Below are 18,360 nucleotides of genomic sequence, written 5' to 3'. Positions count from 1 at the left end.
TTGAGATGGGGAAAACATCGTGTCATTGGAAAACATGAGTTTATTTAAAATGCAAGTAACTTTTGGGAGCCATGCTTTATAGTGCGCTATAACCGAGTTAGTGCTATATTGAAGAGCGCAATAGCGAGGGAACACTGTAAAGCAATGTGTATGTAGTACAGAGTTAGAAATTGGCACTAGTCCCTTAGTCCCTGCCAATCTGCCCAATAGTTACAGTATCATAAGGACTAGCAGAATTTGCCCTTTTTAAGGATTTTTATCATTATTTGGACTAGTGGACTAAAACTGTTAGTTTCTATCACTGCAGTATGATTAAGTTTTCTGATGTTGGCTCAAATGTAAAGAATTCAAAGACTGCTAACAACTGAACTATAAATAAACATTAAATCTGAAAATATAAATGAAACCTAGGAATATACATATCATAGAAATATGGCCAGGACGAGAGCATTGAACTATTAGTAAGATGTCAACACAAACGCTTCACCATGTTTACAAATAGAACAAACAAAACCCACAAATAATGATAAAAAAGGGAAACCATTCTGAATGATTCTTACTCCAGTTGAGGACCACTTTGTGAATGCAAAGACTCAAAGAGAAATTCTGAAAAGAAAAATTCCATACATCACAATACGGTGCATGACTCCTACACATCTATGCCTTATATCATCAAAGGCTTCCCAAAATACAACAGAAAGAAATAACAAATATGACTCATGTGTCTTCAAAACTAAAAAACTAAGAAATTTTGTTATACTGTTACCCACACTGTAATCTATGGGAACACCTCACCAGCAACAGAAACAACAGCAACAGCAGCAGGATCGGGTTCATGTACATCACCATCATTCTCAGGTTATGGCTACAACCGTTGGTGTGATCAAAGTGGCAAATGTCTACAACTAAGTCATGCCACTTTGGACTTTCCTTCTACATTTAATAAAGGGTTTTTAAAAAGGCAACAAGTTGAGCACTTTTCTATACATAATACCATTCAACCAGGGGGAATCAGAGTATTCCCCTTATCTATAAGGTCCTACTGATGTGGAGGGATAAGTTCAAAAATATGAATTTATTCAAAACTTGCATCATTTTTAATCAAATAAATCAAAGTAATAAATTATGCACCTAAACCTAGAACACTTGGCCCTGCCCATTCTTACACATATTTTGTGTTTTTTAGCGGTTGGCATTCTGAGTCTATGATGTCACACTAAACAATCCCACCCCGTGGCTTGACCTCTTGTGTCTTGAAGGAGGAAGGAGATTGCAGTGACAATATGCCACATGGTATCACATTTGGATGCACTTCCTGTTCCTGAGATACTGTGTTCTACCTCACTCACTCACCGGCTAGGTCACTCTCCAGGATCTGAGTTACTGTACTTTCATCTCTAGAGCATCACTCACTCACTCACTCACCAGCTAGGTCACTCTCCAGGATCTGAGTGACAGTACCTTCATCTCTAGAGCATCGATCACTCACTTACCGGCTAGGTCACTCTCCAGGTTCTGAGTGATGGTACTTTCATCTCTAGAGCATCACTCACTCACTAACTCACTCACCAGCTAGGTCACTCTCCAGGATCTGAGTGACTGTACTTTCATCTCTAGAGCATCACTCACTCACTAACTCACTCACCAGCTAGGTCACTCTCCAGGATCTGAGTTACTGTACTTTCATCTCTAGAGCATCACTCACTCACTCACTCACCAGCTAGGTCACTCTCCAGGATCTGAGTTACTGTACTTTCATCTCTAGAGCATCACTCACTCACTCACTCACTCACCAGCTAGGTCACTCTCCAGGATCTGAGTGACAGTACCTTCATCTCTAGAGCATCGATCACTCACTCACCGGCTAGGTCACTCTCCAGGTTCTGAGTGATGGTACTTTCATCTCTAGAGCATCACTCACTCACTAACTCACTCACCAGCTAGATCACTCTCCAGGATCTGAGTGACTGTACTTTCATCTCTAGAGCATCACTCACTCACTAACTCACTCACCAGCTAGGTCACTCTCCAGGATCTGAGTGACTGGACTTTCATCTCTAGAGCATCACTCACTCACTCACTCACTGGTCAGGTCACTCTCCAGGATCTGAGTGACAGTACTTTCATCTCTAGAGCATCACTCACTCACTCACTAACTCACTCACCGGCTAGGTCACTCTCCAGGATCTGAGTGACTGTACTTTCATCTCTAGAGCATCACTCACTCACTCACTAACTCACTCACCAGCTAGGTCACTCTCCAGGATCTGAGTGACTGGACTTTCATCTCTAGAGCATCACTCACTCACTCACTCACTGGTCAGGTCACTCTCCAGGATCTGAGTGACAGTACCTTCATCTCTAGAGCATCACTCACTCACTCACTCACCGGCTAGGTCACTCTCCAGGATCTGAGTGACTGTACTTTCATCTCTAGAGCATCACTCACCAGCTAGGTCACTCTCCAGGATCTGAGTGACAGTACTTTCATCTCTAGAGCATCACTCACTCACTCACCAGCTAGGTCACTCTCCAGGATCTGAGTGACAGTACCTTCATCTCTAGAGCATCACTCACTCACTCACCAGCTAGATCACTCTCCAGGATATGAGTGACAGTACCTTTATCTCTAGAGCATCTATCACTCACTCACTCACTCACTCACCAGCTAGGTCACTCTCCAGGATCTGAGTGATGGTACTTTCATCTGTAGAGCGTCACTCACTCACACACCAGCTAGGTCACTCTCCAGGATCTGAGTGACAGTACTTTCATCCCTAGAGCATCACTCACTCACTCACTCACCAGCTAGGTCACTCTCCAGGATCTGAGTGACTGTACTTTCATCTCTAGAGCATCACTCACTCACTCACTCACTCACCAGCTAGGTCACTCTCCAGGATCTGAGTGACAGTACTTTCATCTCTAGAGCATCACTCACTCACTCACCAGCTAAGTCACTCTCCAGGATCTGAGTGACAGTACTTTCATCTCTAGAGCATCACTCACTCACTCACTCACTCACGGGCCAGGTCACTCTCCAGGATCTGAGTGACGGTAATTTCATCCCTAGAGCATCACTCACTCACTCACTCACTCACCAGCTAGGTCACTCTCCAGGATCTGAGTGACAGTACTTTCATCTCTAGAGCATCACTCACTCACTCACTCACTGGTCAGGTCACTCTCCAGGATCTGAGTTACTGTACTTTCATCTCTAGAGCATCACTCACTCACTCACTAACTCACTCACCAGCTAGGTCACTCTCCAGGATATGAGTGACTGTACTTTCATCTCTAGAGCATCACTCACTCACTCACTCACTGGCCAGGTCACTCTCCAGGATCTGAGTGACAGTACTGTCATCTCTAGAGCATCACTCACTCACTCACCGGCTAGGTCACTCTCCAGGATCTGAGTGACTGTACTTTCATCTCTAGAGCATCACTCACTCACTCACTCACCAGCTAGGTCACTCTCCAGGATCTGAGTGACAGTACCTTCATCTATAGAGCATCACTCACTCACTCACCAGCTAGATCACTCTCCAGGATATGAGTTACAGTACCTTTATCTCTAGAGCATCGATCACTCACTCACTCACTCATCAGCTAGGTCACTCTCCAGGATCTGAGTGACAGTACCTTCATCTATAGAGCATCACTCACTCACTCACCAGCTAGATCACTCTCCAGGATATGAGTGACAGTACCTTCATCTCTAGAGCATCACTCACTCACTAACTCACTCACCAGCTAGGTCACTCTCCAGGATCTGAGTGACTGTACTTTCATCTCTAGAGCATCACTCACTCACTCACTAACTCACTCACCAGCTAGGTCACTCTCCAGGATCTGAGTGACTGGACTTTCATCTCTAGAGCATCACTCACTCACTCACTCACTGGTCAGGTCACTCTCCAGGATCTGAGTGACAGTACTTTCATCTCTAGAGCATCGATCACTCACTCACTAACTCACTCACCGGCTAGGTCACTCTCCAGGATCTGAGTGACTGTACTTTCATCTCTAGAGCATCACTCACTCACTCACTAACTCACTCACCAGCTAGGTCACTCTCCAGGATCTGAGTGACTGGACTTTCATCTCTAGAGCATCACTCACTCACTCACTCACTGGTCAGGTCACTCTCCAGGATCTGAGTGACAGTACTTTCATCTCTAGAGCATCACTCACTCACTCACTCACCGGCTAGGTCACTCTCCAGGATCTGAGTGACTGTACTTTCATCTCTAGAGCATCACTCACCAGCTAGGTCACTCTCCAGGATCTGAGTGACAGTACTTTCATCTCTAGAGCATCACTCACTCACTCACCAGCTAGGTCACTCTCCAGGATCTGAGTGACAGTACCTTCATCTCTAGAGCATCACTCACTCACTCACCAGCTAGATCACTCTCCAGGATATGAGTGACAGTACCTTTATCTCTAGAGCATCTATCACTCACTCACTCACTCACTCACCAGCTAGGTCACTCTCCAGGATCTGAGTGACAGTACTTTCATCTGTAGAGCGTCACTCACTCACCAGCTAGGTCACTCTCCAGGATCTGAGTGACAGTACTTTCATCCCTAGAGCATCACTCACTCACTCACTCACCAGCTAGGTCACTCTCCAGGATCTGAGTGACTGTACTTTCATCTCTAGAGCATCACTCACTCACTCACTCACTCACCAGCTAGGTCACTCTCCAGGATCTGAGTGACAGTACTTTCATCTCTAGAGCATCACTCACTCACTCACCAGCTAAGTCACTCTCCAGGATCTGAGTGACAGTACTTTCATCTCTAGAGCATCACTCACTCACTCACTCACTCACGGGCCAGGTCACTCTCCAGGATCTGAGTGACGGTAATTTCATCCCTAGAGCATCACTCACTCACTCACTCACTCACCAGCTAGGTCACTCTCCAGTATCTGAGTGACAGTACTTTCATCTTTAGAGCATCACTCACTCACTCACCAGCTAAGTCACTCTCCAGGATCTGAGTGACTGTACTTTCATCTCTAGAGCATCACTCACTCACTCACCAGCTAGGTCACTCTCCAGGATCTGAGTGACAGTACCTTCATCTCTAGAGCATCACTCACTCACTCACCAGCTAGATCACTCTCCAGGATATGAGTGACAGTACCTTTATCTCTAGAGCATCTATCACTCACTCACTCACTCACTCACCGGCTAGGTCACTCTCCAGGATCTGAGTGACTGTACTTTCATCTCTAGAGCATCACTCACCAGCTAGGTCACTCTCCAGGATCTGAGTGACAGTACTTTCATCTCTAGAGCATCACTTACTCACTCACCAGCTAGGTCACTCTCCAGGATCTGAGTGACAGTACTTTCATCTCTAGAGCATCACTCACTCACTCACCAGCTAGATCACTCTCCAGGATATGAGTGACAGTACCTTTATCTCTAGAGCATCTATCACTCACTCACTCACTCACTCACCAGCTAGGTCACTCTCCAGGATCTGAGTGACAGTACTTTCATCTGTAGAGCGTCACTCACTCACCAGCTAGGTCACTCTCCAGGATCTGAGTGACAGTACTTTCATCCCTAGAGCATCACTCACTCACTCACTCACCAGCTAGGTCACTCTCCAGGATCTGAGTGACAGTACTTTCATCTCTAGAGCATCACTCACTCACTCACTCACTCACTCACCAGCTAAGTCACTCTCCAGGATCTGAGTGACAGTACTTTCATCTCTAGAGCATCACTCACTCACTCACTCACTCTCGGGCCAAGTCACTCTCCAGGATCTGAGTGACGGTACTTTCATCTGTAGAGCATCACTCACTCACTCACTCACTCACCAGCTAGGTCACTCTCCAGGATCTGAGTGACAGTACTTTCATCTCTAGAGCATCACTCACTCACTCACTCACTCTCGGGCCAAGTCACTCTCCAGGATCTGAGTGACGGTACTTTCATCTGTAGAGCATCACTCACTCACTCACTCACCAGCTAGGTCACTCTCCAGGATCTGAGTGACTGTACTTTCATCTCTAGAGCATCACTCACTCACTCACCGGCTAGGTCACTCTCCAGGATCTGAGTTACTGTACTTTCATCTCTAGAGCATCACTCACTCACTCACTAACTCACTCATCAGCTAGGTCACTCTCCAGGATCTGAGTGACAGTACTTTCATCTCTAGAGCATCACTCACTCACTCACTCACTCACTCACGGGCCAGGTCACTCTCCAGGATCTGAGTGACGGTACTTTCATCTCTAGAGCATCACTCACTCACTCACTCACTCACCAGCTAGGTCACTCTCCAGGATCTGAGTGACTGTACTTTCATCTCTAGAGAATCACTCACTCACTCACCGGCTAGGTCACTCTCCAGGTTCTGAGTTACTGTACTTTCATCTCTAGAGCATCACTCACTCACTAACTCACACACCAGCTAGGTCACTCTCCAGGATATGAGTGACTGTACTTTCATCCCTAGAGCATCACTCACTCACTCACTCACCAGCTAGGTCACTCTCCAGGATCTGAGTGACTGTACTTTCATCTCTAGAGCATCACTCACTCACTCACTCACCAGCTAGGTCACTCTCCAGGATCTGAGTGACAGTACTTTCATCTCTAGAGCATCACTCACTCACTCACTCACTCACCAGCTAAGTCACTCTCCAGGATCTGAGTGACAGTACTTTCATCTCTAGAGCATCATTCACTCACTCACTCACTCACTCACTCACTCACGGGCCAGGTCACTCTCCAGGATCTGAGTGACTGTACTTTCATCTCTAGAGCATCACTCACACACTCACTCACCAGCTAGGTCACTCTCCAGGATCTGAGTGACGGTACCTTCATCTGTAGAGCGTCACTCACTCACTCACTCACCAGCTAGGTCACTCTCCAGGATCTGAGTGACGGTACCTTCATCTGTAGAGCGTCACTCACTGGCTAGGTCACTCTCCAGGATCTGAGTGACAGTACTTTCATCTCTAGAGCATCAGTAACTCACTCACTCACCGGCTAGGTCACTCTCCAGGATCTGAGTGACGGTACTTTCATCCTTGGAGCAGGACATCAGCACCGTCACGCAGTGAGCAGAGGCCGTCTGCAGCACCTCCTGCTTGGTGATCAACATCTTCTTGAGTCCCATCACCAAATACTTGTTGTCTGGGTTGGGTGCCATCAACAGCTTCACAGTGTTTTCATCTGTGTGCTTCAGGATGTTTTTGAGAAGCGCTGAAGCAGAGATTGTGAAACTCATTGAGGCGGCTACCAAAGATCCTGAATGATATATATTAATATTTTTCAAAACATTTCGTTATTTCTATTAGTCCTATAGAAGCCTTTAACAGTCTTTTCTATAGATGTTAATTTTGTTGCATTTTCAGTTGTGCATAATTACAAGATATTATAGCGATACATTAGCAACTGTGGGCCTAACTCACCCAGTAGATTGACTCTCAGGTCCAGAGATTTAGCACAAGTGAGGAGAGACACCAGCACCTGATTGACACTACACCTCACATCAAGGGACATACCTGATTGTGGACCTAACTCACCCAGTAGATTGACTCTCAGGTCCAGAGATTCAGCACAAGTGAGGAGAGACACCAGCACCTGATTGACACAACACCTCACATCAAGGGACACGTCTGATTGCAGAGAGTCATCCAACAGATGGATGAAGATGTAGATTACAGAACACAAACAGCTTTCATCTGACGTTTGACTCAGTAACCTTAGTACGAGGAGAAGAAGAGATTCTGAAACAAAACCCATACACAGTAGTAAAATTCTTTCTATCACCAATGGCCTTTGATAACATCATTCACAACTAAAGTTCTTGAAATATGACAAATATAGAGCTTGGATTGGAACTATTTACAACAGGGTTTTATGCAAATATAAGTCGTTAGTGCAATAAGTGACACTGATTGAGAAGTTTACCGTGTTTGTTAGTGCAATAAGTGTGACACTGATTGAGAAGTTTACCGTGTTTGTGGAGAAGGTGAAATCCATATGCCGGAGAAATAACCAGCAGCCTCCCAAGCAGCAGCAAGTATGGTGAGACAGACACCAGGTCCTGGCTGTCTTGTAACTACCGACATATCATAGCAGTTAAACATCAACAGACATCTCTCCTTCTCAGTGTTCAAAATTAACGGGGTACCTTGAGGCTTTCTGCTAAACTTTCTCTGTCTAGGGACCCCTAAATTTTAACTTTAAACATTAGGGTTATGACAAGGGTCCTTGGGCGTCATGCTTAACTTGCACCACTGGCAATAGATAAACAGGTACACCCAACATATCCTACAAATCGTTTTGGACCTGAGCTCAACTGGATGTGCATGTCCATCATGTATCGTATGACCCCTTAATATTAACAGATGTGCAGTCCAGTTATTAACCTGACCTCTGTTAACACATGGCTTATTTACAAGATAAATACGGTTCAAATACTTACATATTTGTCAAGTCATTAAAAACAATCCCTTAACAAAATAGTCATTAAAATCCATGGCAAATCTTGCATGTCGCATTCAACTACTATATATTGATGTATTGAAATGTTAATATTTTTCCAGAGTTAGTTAAGCTGGAAGTCAAGGATTCCTTATCCTAAGCCTGATTTTAAAAGTTTTAGGGGATTCCTAGATTCAAAACCACAGGAGAGCACCACAAGGACCCAGGACCCAATTAATCGTAAATAGTGTATAAGACTACATACAGTAAACTATGGTTATAACAAACTCAAAGGGACCACTAATTGTAGTTTGTTATAACCGTAGTTCGTTGTAAGCATATATACAGCATATATACAACAAATGGCCTGGACAACAACAAAAACAGTTTAATATATCTGTCTGTTTGTAATAAACGTGTTCGTTATAAACACAGTTTACTGTATACTATATTTTAATCTGCAACAGGGATGGATGTAGGTAACAATACATTATGACATGGCACCTGTCCAGTATTACACATGTATCTGCTGAAACCCACCTGGAAGTGGAACTTGTCTATGGCGTACCAGACCAAATCCTCCGATTCAGCAGTCTCCAGTATCAGCTGACACACTACAAGACACATTCCTAGTACTCATGTACACACATTACACAAGGAACTCATTTTCTTCAAATCTGAAGTAAGAAAATCTCTTTTTTTGACAGGTTCATTCCAATAGTACAGGGTGAGTGAGTGAGAGATGGTCAATGGCAGCAAAGAAGCAAGCCATCCATCAACAAGCAAGCACACATCCATCAACAAGCAAGCACACATCCATCAACAAGCAAGCACACATCCATCAACAAGCAAGCACACATCCATCAACAAGCAAGCACACATCCATCAACAAGCAAGCACACATCCATCAACAAGCAAGCACACATCCATCAACAAGCAAGCACACATCCATCAACAAGCAAGCACACATCCATCAACAAGCAAGCACACATGCATCAACAAGCAAGCACACATCCATCAACAAGCAAGCACACATGCATCAACAAGCAAGCACACATCCATCAACAAGCAAGCACACATCCATCAACAAGCAAGCACACATCCATCAACAAGCAAGCACACATGCATCAACAAGCAAGCACACATGCATCAACAAGCAAGCACACATGAATGCAAGCATGACTTTTTGCCACTTTTAGCAGTGTTCCAGGAATTTCACTGTGGTGGTCAGTACTTGACAGTGGGCTTCACAAATCATATCAAAGTTGTGGATTAAACCCAGGTTTTCCGTGTAACAAATAACATTGTTACCACTCATCTATCACAGACATTAGAAAAGGTAAACAAAGTAGATATTCCCCTAATTCTTGAAAAAATTTAAACTCTTAGATCAGTCCCATAACATATGATGATGTTTTATAAACAATATTGCCAGAACATGTTTGTTTTCCTGTCTCATGCTCTCTTTAACAGGATCTGACATTGTCACTAGTCCCATACACATGATACATGCTGACTTAGCAATGTAGTCATTTTAAATAAGGCCATACATTTTTTTTTTTTTTTTTCATTGTCCCACCACCAATACTGGAAAGAGGCCAGTCTAAGAAAAAAATAAAAATAAAAATATTTTTACATTTATTTTTAACTTTTATGTTGACCGACCTTGTGTGGAAAAGCTGGAATACATCCATGAAACAAAATTTCAGAAGTGTGGCCTTAAGTCAGAAATGAAATATATCCTAAGAAAACAGACAAAATGTATTACAAGCTTGATATTGGTGTAAGAGTCTACATCGAAACATCACTATATACCATAAACCAGACGTTATTATCCATAAAGTTGTATGTTTTCTTACTTACTCACCAACTTCTAGAATGCCAATGAAACAGTTAGAAACACACTGCATCATTTAGTGGCATTCAGCTGTAGTATCTGGGAAGACAGGGTTGACTTATGGATTTCAACATGTGTATGCGGTGTTGTAGTACAGATGCTTACATGGTTATTCTTCACTTGCATCTGTACCGAAACTTCGCATTAAAATACCAAAGAAGCTGAAAACCCTAAGTCAGCTATCTTCAAAGTAAGTCCTGCTTTGATTCAACCACCAGAGTTTACTTAAGGTTAAAGCTGTGTTATTTGTCCAAACCTAATTAGATGGCATAGATCACATTACATAGAACACATATAAGAGCCATTACCTTTAATCGCTGGATCCACATGCTGGTCATGTTTGAAAAAACTGCCTGTCAAAAATAAAAGAAAACATATTCTCTCACATATTAATAAATGACGACGACTCTGATGATGGAGATATTTTTATCTTCCCATGATACACAAACATGACTCGCACAATGACATGTGTATATTTGAACAGAATGACATTTCTGATGACGCCTATCCAAAGCTGTGTAATATATCCCCACATAACATGTTTTTGAGCCTTACCTCTTTTCGAGCCCCTAAACAATACTTAATCATGCACTTTATGACGTAATCAAGGTAGGCGCTTCAAAGCCCACTCAAGACATCAAAGTGTTCGCCACTTGCCGCTGAAGTTATATTAAGAATTAAGCTACACCAGGTAAGATATTGATCTGATAATAATTTTGCATCAGACCAATCGCACCGGTGATTTATAGGCTGCTATTTGCAAACATCCTGTCTGTAATGTCATGTGAATCATCATGTTGTGCATCTATTTTTAACTTTACTGTCATGGAGGAGCTCGAAATCAGATGACGGTCATGGGCGGATACAGCTTTTCTGAAAAGGGGGGGTGCACAATTAAGATCTATTCATTGTCTTTGGTGGTAATTTATACAGAAATAAAGATTTTTTCGAAATAAAAAGGGATGGTGCGCACCCCCGCGACCCCCCTCTGTATCCAACCATGACGGTAACAAGATGGTGCCTGATTGATTCGTCTCATTGGCGAGTCATTATCACAATTAATTAAATCATAGGCTAGGGGGCTACCTGTCACAATGTCAATCATGTGTCTACAAAGTAACAGGTTTTCTTCAAACTTGGCTGCTACTTCTTTACTGTCTCCAAGGAGACTGGCCAACAACGACAGGACGACTTTCCTCTGTACAAGTGGGGCTTCATCATTCTCCACCTGCTCCACCAAACAAGCTACACACAAAACACCACTGTGGCCTGGAGATATCACCATCCAATGGACGTCGTGTTTCCGGTGACCCTGCGTTATATAGGGTAATTGAGTGGCCATGGTGATCTAAAAGAAAAAAAACACTATTTGTGACTCCATAAATTAATACTGCATAGAACACAATGGGCGAAGCATCTGTTGTGCAAGGTTTGCAGTGATTCACATCAAAACAGGTGCGAGACATTTACTCGCGTTTTACTCCTTTCAGTGAGGTTATTAGGCCTATATCCCAATTATTAATCAGACTATTGAAAAATATGACAAACTGCGAACTGAAATTGAATTACGCATTGCTAGACATTCACCCGACATCTGCGATTGAATTTCAGCGCTTTCGAACTAATCGTCACCTTCTTTAGCAGACGAACCAAAGGGAGGCTACACACGAACAAGGGAGGTAATCAACAGGACGACAACTACATATCCGCTGAGCATCTCTTGTAAATGTCAGTGTCAGATGTGATAGTTAACCGTTAATTCATCATCATGGAAGACATGGACCCACTCGGTATTTTTGTTGTGACATCGGGAACCCGAGGGGATCGTTTATTATTCCGTTACCCTTACGAATCCGAAGACAACCGGTACACCGTGTCAAGAGGTGGGCTCAGCGATCCTCTTCGTCCACTTTTCGATCACAATTGCTTCTGTGTTATGATCATACATATTATGCCTCAGCTCTCAAAAGATTTGGCTAAATAACATTTGAAGGAATTGTTATTTCGGAGTAAACTAATTGAGTTGTAAATGAAATGTCTATTTTCTGAAGATGTAGCAAAATATTAACATTTGTTATTGATGCTTTTCCGAAACAAAATAGGCCAAATCAGTTCTACTGATGCAGTTACACCTCTATTGAACGGCTGGCGAACTTTGTAGGTATTTGTAATATTATATTCGATGTTGAACTAAACTACTGTTTGGCTATTGATTTATTGATGTACAGAATTTCATCGTACAACAATATTTAAAACAGTGTGATGATCCATGAATATAAGTATAACTTTCCAAGATGTCCACGTTTATCATGTTTATTTCTGTTTACAAAATGCCAGATAAAGAACATCATGTGGGTTATTATTTGTTCAAACTTCAAAAATCATTTTGGCCAAAAATATCACTTGTGATAGTACTTTTTTGCAAGGTGAAAATAATGTTTACTATTATTTGAGGCTGGGTACACTTTCATCGGATCATGTTTTTGGACACTAATTGTTTTTGGACGGCCATGTTCGTCGCTTTAACGAGGGGTATGGCGTCACACAGACATCGTAAATGCTCAGATGATGGCTTATTTTTTAAGATAATGTTGTCTTTTACAAGTGAGCGAGACAAGTGTCCAAAATAACTGCCAGCCTTCCTGCCCATGCCTGGTAACTTTATAGTCAGGCTGCATGACATTTTCCTCCATCTGTAATTTTAAGACTTACATAGTCAGTTATATCATTACTCCTCGTAGATTTTTTTGCAATTGTTTGCCTTTTTTCAGCTGATTCAAGATGCCACTTGTCTCTTATTTATTGCAATTTTTTAATATTCATTATAGCTGAATGCGGACAGGTAACTTTGGCGATGGGCAGGCAACATTTATGGGTCACCTGGCCGACTGTCTTGTTGGGTTTGAAAATTATTTCAAACTGTGGAGTAAGATGTTTTGCATCTGCGAATTTTTCTAAGAGTCTGAAAACCCATAACGTGGATATTTAATATTTTATGGGCCTACATACCTCATACCAGAATTATAGTGTCTTTGATGCACCAAAAGTTTTGAAGGGTTGATGCTTAATAAAAATTACCTATTCCATGTACTTCATTTGGAGCAGGTTGACTGACTGATATAGAAGATTTAACGTGTGCTTTCCGACTGTAGCGTATTTCGCAGGTTGGTTAATGCAGTAATTATATAGTATGCTGCTACAAGCATGACAGGGTGTTCAAGTCATTGTGCAGGATAGGATACCACACCCTATTTATGATTACCATATTCACTGTATTAAGTGCTTTGCTCCTATAGGAACCCAGTTTGTAAGTAATATTTATTAGCATACCAACATGTGCTATAATCGAAAATTTATACGACTATAATTGAAGATTTACATGACAGCTAGTCAGTATTTTCTTGTGCATATTACAGATTTTGTTTACAGAAGTAGGAATGATATAATTGCCTAGTAACTATCATGAACTATTATTGAAAATGTTTTGGTTTCATAAATGCTTGAAATAAGTATGCTTACTACTGTTCAGAGTCTAAAATTATATTTTGCTTGTTTAAGGTTTTAACCGGTTTAATAAGCACCCCCATTTGTCAATTTTCGAAGTTTCCTGTGTGCTTATTATGGCAAATACGGTACTCATCATATTTTATGTAATATTTACAACAGTGTAACCTGAATTGGTAATCATTTTCCAAGACACAAATGTACATTTGTTTTAACTTTCACAGTGTGTATATTTCCTTCTTACAGGTTATACGTAGAACATGATTATCTTTCAGTGTATGGTCGAAATCCTTATGCTACACGATCCAAAGTTGCTGAGGATCATCATCGGAGCAAGTGAGTGCACATGTATATGTATTAGCTGACCTTAGTGCAACAGGATAAAGTCCTTTAAATTACTTATGATACAATCCCTCCTGGTTTTTAAGGTACCATTGCCCTGATGTCCAGGTACAACATTATCTCTTCATCCCCAGCTTGATTCAATGGGCACTAAAGGGATTTCAAAAGCGTATAATTGGGAATTTGCTTGTCAGGTTTCTTTTCACTTTTATATGTCATTGACAATTTTAGAGTGTCAGCTATTCCAAATGTAATCTCTAAGCTCATAATCATTTGAAAGAATAGATAAAGTATATGAAAAAGATCTTGCAAATTTGAGTAAACTCTACTTGTCCTGTGGATATCTGAGCCCATCTTCCCGAGGCAAGGGACTTAATTGACTGTAAAAGTTCAGACTGTAAACGTGGCACCCAAATCTTAGCTTTGCAAATCCTGCAATCAGCAGAAATCTGCACAGCAGTCACAAAGTGGATGTCACTTTCGTTAAGTGATTTTGATTGGATGATGCATAGACTCATTCATCCAGCCAAAATATAATTCCAGCCTAGTTCAGCAAGTGTGGAAACTGGACTTTTATAATCAGTTAACTCCCTTGCCTCGGGAAGATGATCTGAGCCAATAATTAATTTAAGGGGGACAAATAGTTAGTGACAGTTTCACATTGATTCTTCCATGCATGGCGAATCATTAACATGAATAAATCTGATGCTGTTTCACATGGCGAAGGGCGTGGCCATTCCAGCTGGTTTAGAAGGCCATTCTGTTAGAGGGATGGCGACCTTTTAAGGCTTTGCTGCATCGTTGCTCATCAAAGAAGTCTGCTCGGCTGCTATGTGGCGCCACTTCAATACCTTTCTTGGGCACTATCAGCTTGACACACGTACTGTTGAGCATTCTTGGTTTTGCTCAGCAGCGCTCCGTCAAGGCAGTGCCAATAAGGGTTTATTTTTTGTTTACCAACATACTGTTGTTTCATAAACCCATATGCTATTGTTTGTCCGGACCAAAAAATGCACAAAGACCTCATTTCACAATGGTGCCCCGGAAGATGGTTGAATGGTGTATTTCCGCCCCCCCCGGAATATTAGTACAGTCAACACATGGATAGCCAGGTTGGTAGCCTGGTCTATTTTATCTTCCTTACAATAGCACTTGGTCATGGCTTAACGGAAGGATACTAACATTGCACCAGCATTAAACTCTATGTTCCTAACTGGTTCATGGGTCACGTGGAATCCTTAACAGGATTAATTCTGATGCTGTGTTACAGGAGTACTGTGATCCCTTCAGGCAGGAACGCAAACTTGGACTGGTAAGTAGCTGACATTCACAAACACACGTGTACAGTGCTCAATATGATAGGGAAAACATAATGTCTGTACAACCACTACATCAATGCACAAACTATAACTCTAGGGTTCTGTTGGTATGGTGAAATGTGTGCATGATGTGACATTATGGTGATGTTTATAATGTACTGAAAATTGTATGTGACAATCTGAGGCACATGTGAATGTTAAAACGTATCTGTTGACTATATACTTATTTGTTGGGGAAATAAGAACATAAAGAAAAAAAGATTAATATTTCGGACAAGTAAGTGCATCATAACACAAGGGAAAATACATATTTGACTTTGTTTTTGTTGCCGCTGACTGTACAATGCCCTGAAAATGTTACAGTTGCTGTTGACATATTTGTTTGATGAAATAAGTATCCATAGTGAATCTGGCAAATCATATACGAGTTATCATGCACAAGGTACCTTCTTGATAATTGATGACATCACAAAGTATCAACATCTTTTACATGGTGGCCCAGTCGTGTAACAGGCCTAAGGTGCCACAGTTTGGTATGCAGAGTTACTTCCCTTGGGCATGCCAGAAACCTGTGATCGAGGGTTAAGATGACTCTGATTATGTTTCTAGGTATATCATTGTATATCAGCACCATACCCGTCTCCTTCTATGTCCAACATCAGTTTGGTGTTTCCTCACATCACATGACCCGCAGTGATCTAACCCTGAAATACTGTTCAAAGCAGCATTACAACCTTAATCACTCTTACTAATATTCTCTCTTCTAAGGTTTTCAGACAAGATTCTGGCAAATTTGTTAGCTGTGAAATCTTCCCTCTGCAAAAAGAAGTTCAATGTGAAGATCGATGAAATTCGCTTCATCGGCTTTCCGATGAAGATGTACCATGTGGATAGCAAGCCATCGTCAGCTGGTCACATGATCATCACCGTCAATGTCGTGTTTGCACTTAATGTAAGTCAGAATTGTAACCATACTTTCAAAATACTTTCATTTCTCATTCATAATAACATAATGGACATCCAACGTTCTAGGCGTGCCAAACTTCCCCAGCCGAGTCCTTCCTTAAAACTGTCCTCCTTGGTGTCCGCTGCCAGTCAGTAAATGCTGCAATTGGATTGGTGGGACAAACTGTCCTTGTCTGTAAATTTGTATGACAATTGTAGCCCCAAACATCTGGCCAAGCAGCTGTCTATGTATATTTGTATGACCAGACTTGTACATCTGCTGTTGACAGCTACCACGACCTGGCCAAGCAGCTGTCTGTGTATATTTGTATGACCAGACTTGTACATCTGCTGTTGACAGCTACCACGACCTGGCCATGCAGCTGTCTGTGTATATTTGTATGACCAGACTTGTACATCCACTGTTGACAGCTACCATGACCTGGCCAAGCAGCTGTCTGTGTATATTTGTATGACCAGACTTGTACATCTGCTGTTGACAGCTACCATGACCTGGCCAAGCAGCTGTCTATGTATATTTGTATGACCAGACTTGTATATCCACTGTTTACAGCTACCATGACCTGGCCAAGCAGCTGTCTGTGTATATTTGTATGACCAGACTTGTACATCCACTGTTTACAGCTACCATGACCTGGCCAAGCAGCTGTCTGTGTATATTTGTATGACCAGACTTGTACATCCACTGTTGACAGCTACCACAACCTGGCCAAGCAGCTGTCTGTGTATATTTGTATGACCAGACTTGTACATCCACTGTTTACAGCTACCATGACCTGGCCAAGCAGCTGTCTGTGTATATTTGTATGACCAGACTTGTACATCTGCTGTTGACAGCTACCACGACCTGGCCAAGCAGCTGTCTGTGTATATTTGTATGACCAGACTTGTACATCCACTGTTGACAGCTACCATGACCTGGCCAAGCAGCTGTCTGTGTATATTTGTATGACCAGACTTGTACATCCACTGTTGACAGCTACCATGACCTGGCCAAGCAGCTGTCTGTGTATATTTGTATGACCAGACTTGTACATCTGCTGTTGACAGCTACCACGACCTGGCCAAGCAGCTGTCTGTGTATATTTGTATGACCAGACTTGTACATCCACTGTTGACAGCTACCATGACCTGGCCAAGCAGCTGTCTCTGTATATTTGTATGACCAGACTTGAACATCTGCTTTTGACAGCTACCACGACCTGGCCAAGCAGCTGTCTGTGTATATTTGTATGACCAGACTTGTACATCTGCTGTTGGCAGCTACCACGACCTGGCCATGCAGCTGTCTGTGTATATTTGTATGACCAGACTTGTACATCTGCTGTTGACAGCTACCACGACCTGGCCAAGCAGCTATCTTTGTATATTTGTATGACCAGACTTGTACATCTGCTGTTGACAGCTACCACGACCTGGCCAAGCAGCTGTCTGTGTATATTTGTATGACCAGACTTGTACATCCACTGTTGACAGCTACCACGACCTGGCCAAGCAGCTGTCTGTGTATATTTGTATGACCATTGCAGGCCAAGACTTGTACATCTGCTGTTGACAGCTACCACGACCTGGCCAAGCAGCTGTCTGTGTATATTTGTATGACCATTGCAGGCCAAGACTTGTACATCTGCTGTTGACAGCTACCACGACCTGGCCAAGCAGCTGTCTGTGTATATTTGTATGACCATTGCAGGCCAAGACTTGTACATCTGCTGTTGACAGCTACCACGACCTGGCCAAGCAGCTGTCTGTGACTGTCTGTCATGAGGAGAGACGATGCCAGTATCTGTCGACTCAAGCCAAGATCATGATGGCCGTCCATGATGAAGTGGCTGCTTTGCCTGAAGGTAAGGATGACCTA

General features: G+C 42.5%; 2 protein-coding genes across 2 annotated transcripts in view; one reads left to right on the top strand and one right to left on the bottom strand.

The window, feature by feature from the left end:
* Window positions 1-556: 556 nt before the first annotated feature.
* LOC139467842 (meiosis inhibitor protein 1-like) lies at window positions 557-11,710 on the bottom strand. The gene is made up of 6 exons (XM_071249345.1): window positions 11,455-11,710; window positions 9,012-9,085; window positions 8,001-8,106; window positions 7,568-7,771; window positions 7,026-7,244; window positions 557-606 (listed from the first exon to the last, which is right to left on the bottom strand). Exons 1-6 carry the CDS (start codon window positions 11,708-11,710, stop codon window positions 557-559), a joined length of 909 nt encoding a protein of 302 aa, XP_071105446.1.
* A 359-nt stretch (window positions 11,711-12,069) lies between these two features.
* The window catches only part of LOC139469738 (GATOR1 complex protein NPRL3-like), a 30,139-nt gene continuing 23,848 nt past the window's right edge, over window positions 12,070-18,360 (top strand). Inside the window, exons 1-5 of the mRNA XM_071252004.1 lie at window positions 12,070-12,251; window positions 14,148-14,208; window positions 15,485-15,526; window positions 16,302-16,485; window positions 18,193-18,346. Coding sequence (XP_071108105.1) covers window positions 12,137-12,251; window positions 14,148-14,208; window positions 15,485-15,526; window positions 16,302-16,485; window positions 18,193-18,346 — 556 coding nt within the window. The 5' untranslated portion in view covers window positions 12,070-12,136. The remainder of the gene's footprint in view (window positions 12,252-14,147; window positions 14,209-15,484; window positions 15,527-16,301; window positions 16,486-18,192; window positions 18,347-18,360) is intronic.

This window comes from Haliotis cracherodii, unplaced genomic scaffold (genome assembly GCF_022045235.1).
Source record: "Haliotis cracherodii isolate W230 unplaced genomic scaffold, xgHalCrac1.p SCAF_2, whole genome shotgun sequence".
NCBI classification, from domain to species: Eukaryota; Metazoa; Mollusca; class Gastropoda; order Lepetellida; family Haliotidae; genus Haliotis; species Haliotis cracherodii.
The sequence above is the reverse complement of the archived record's forward strand: the minus strand, read 5'-3'. Positions and strand labels throughout refer to the sequence as shown.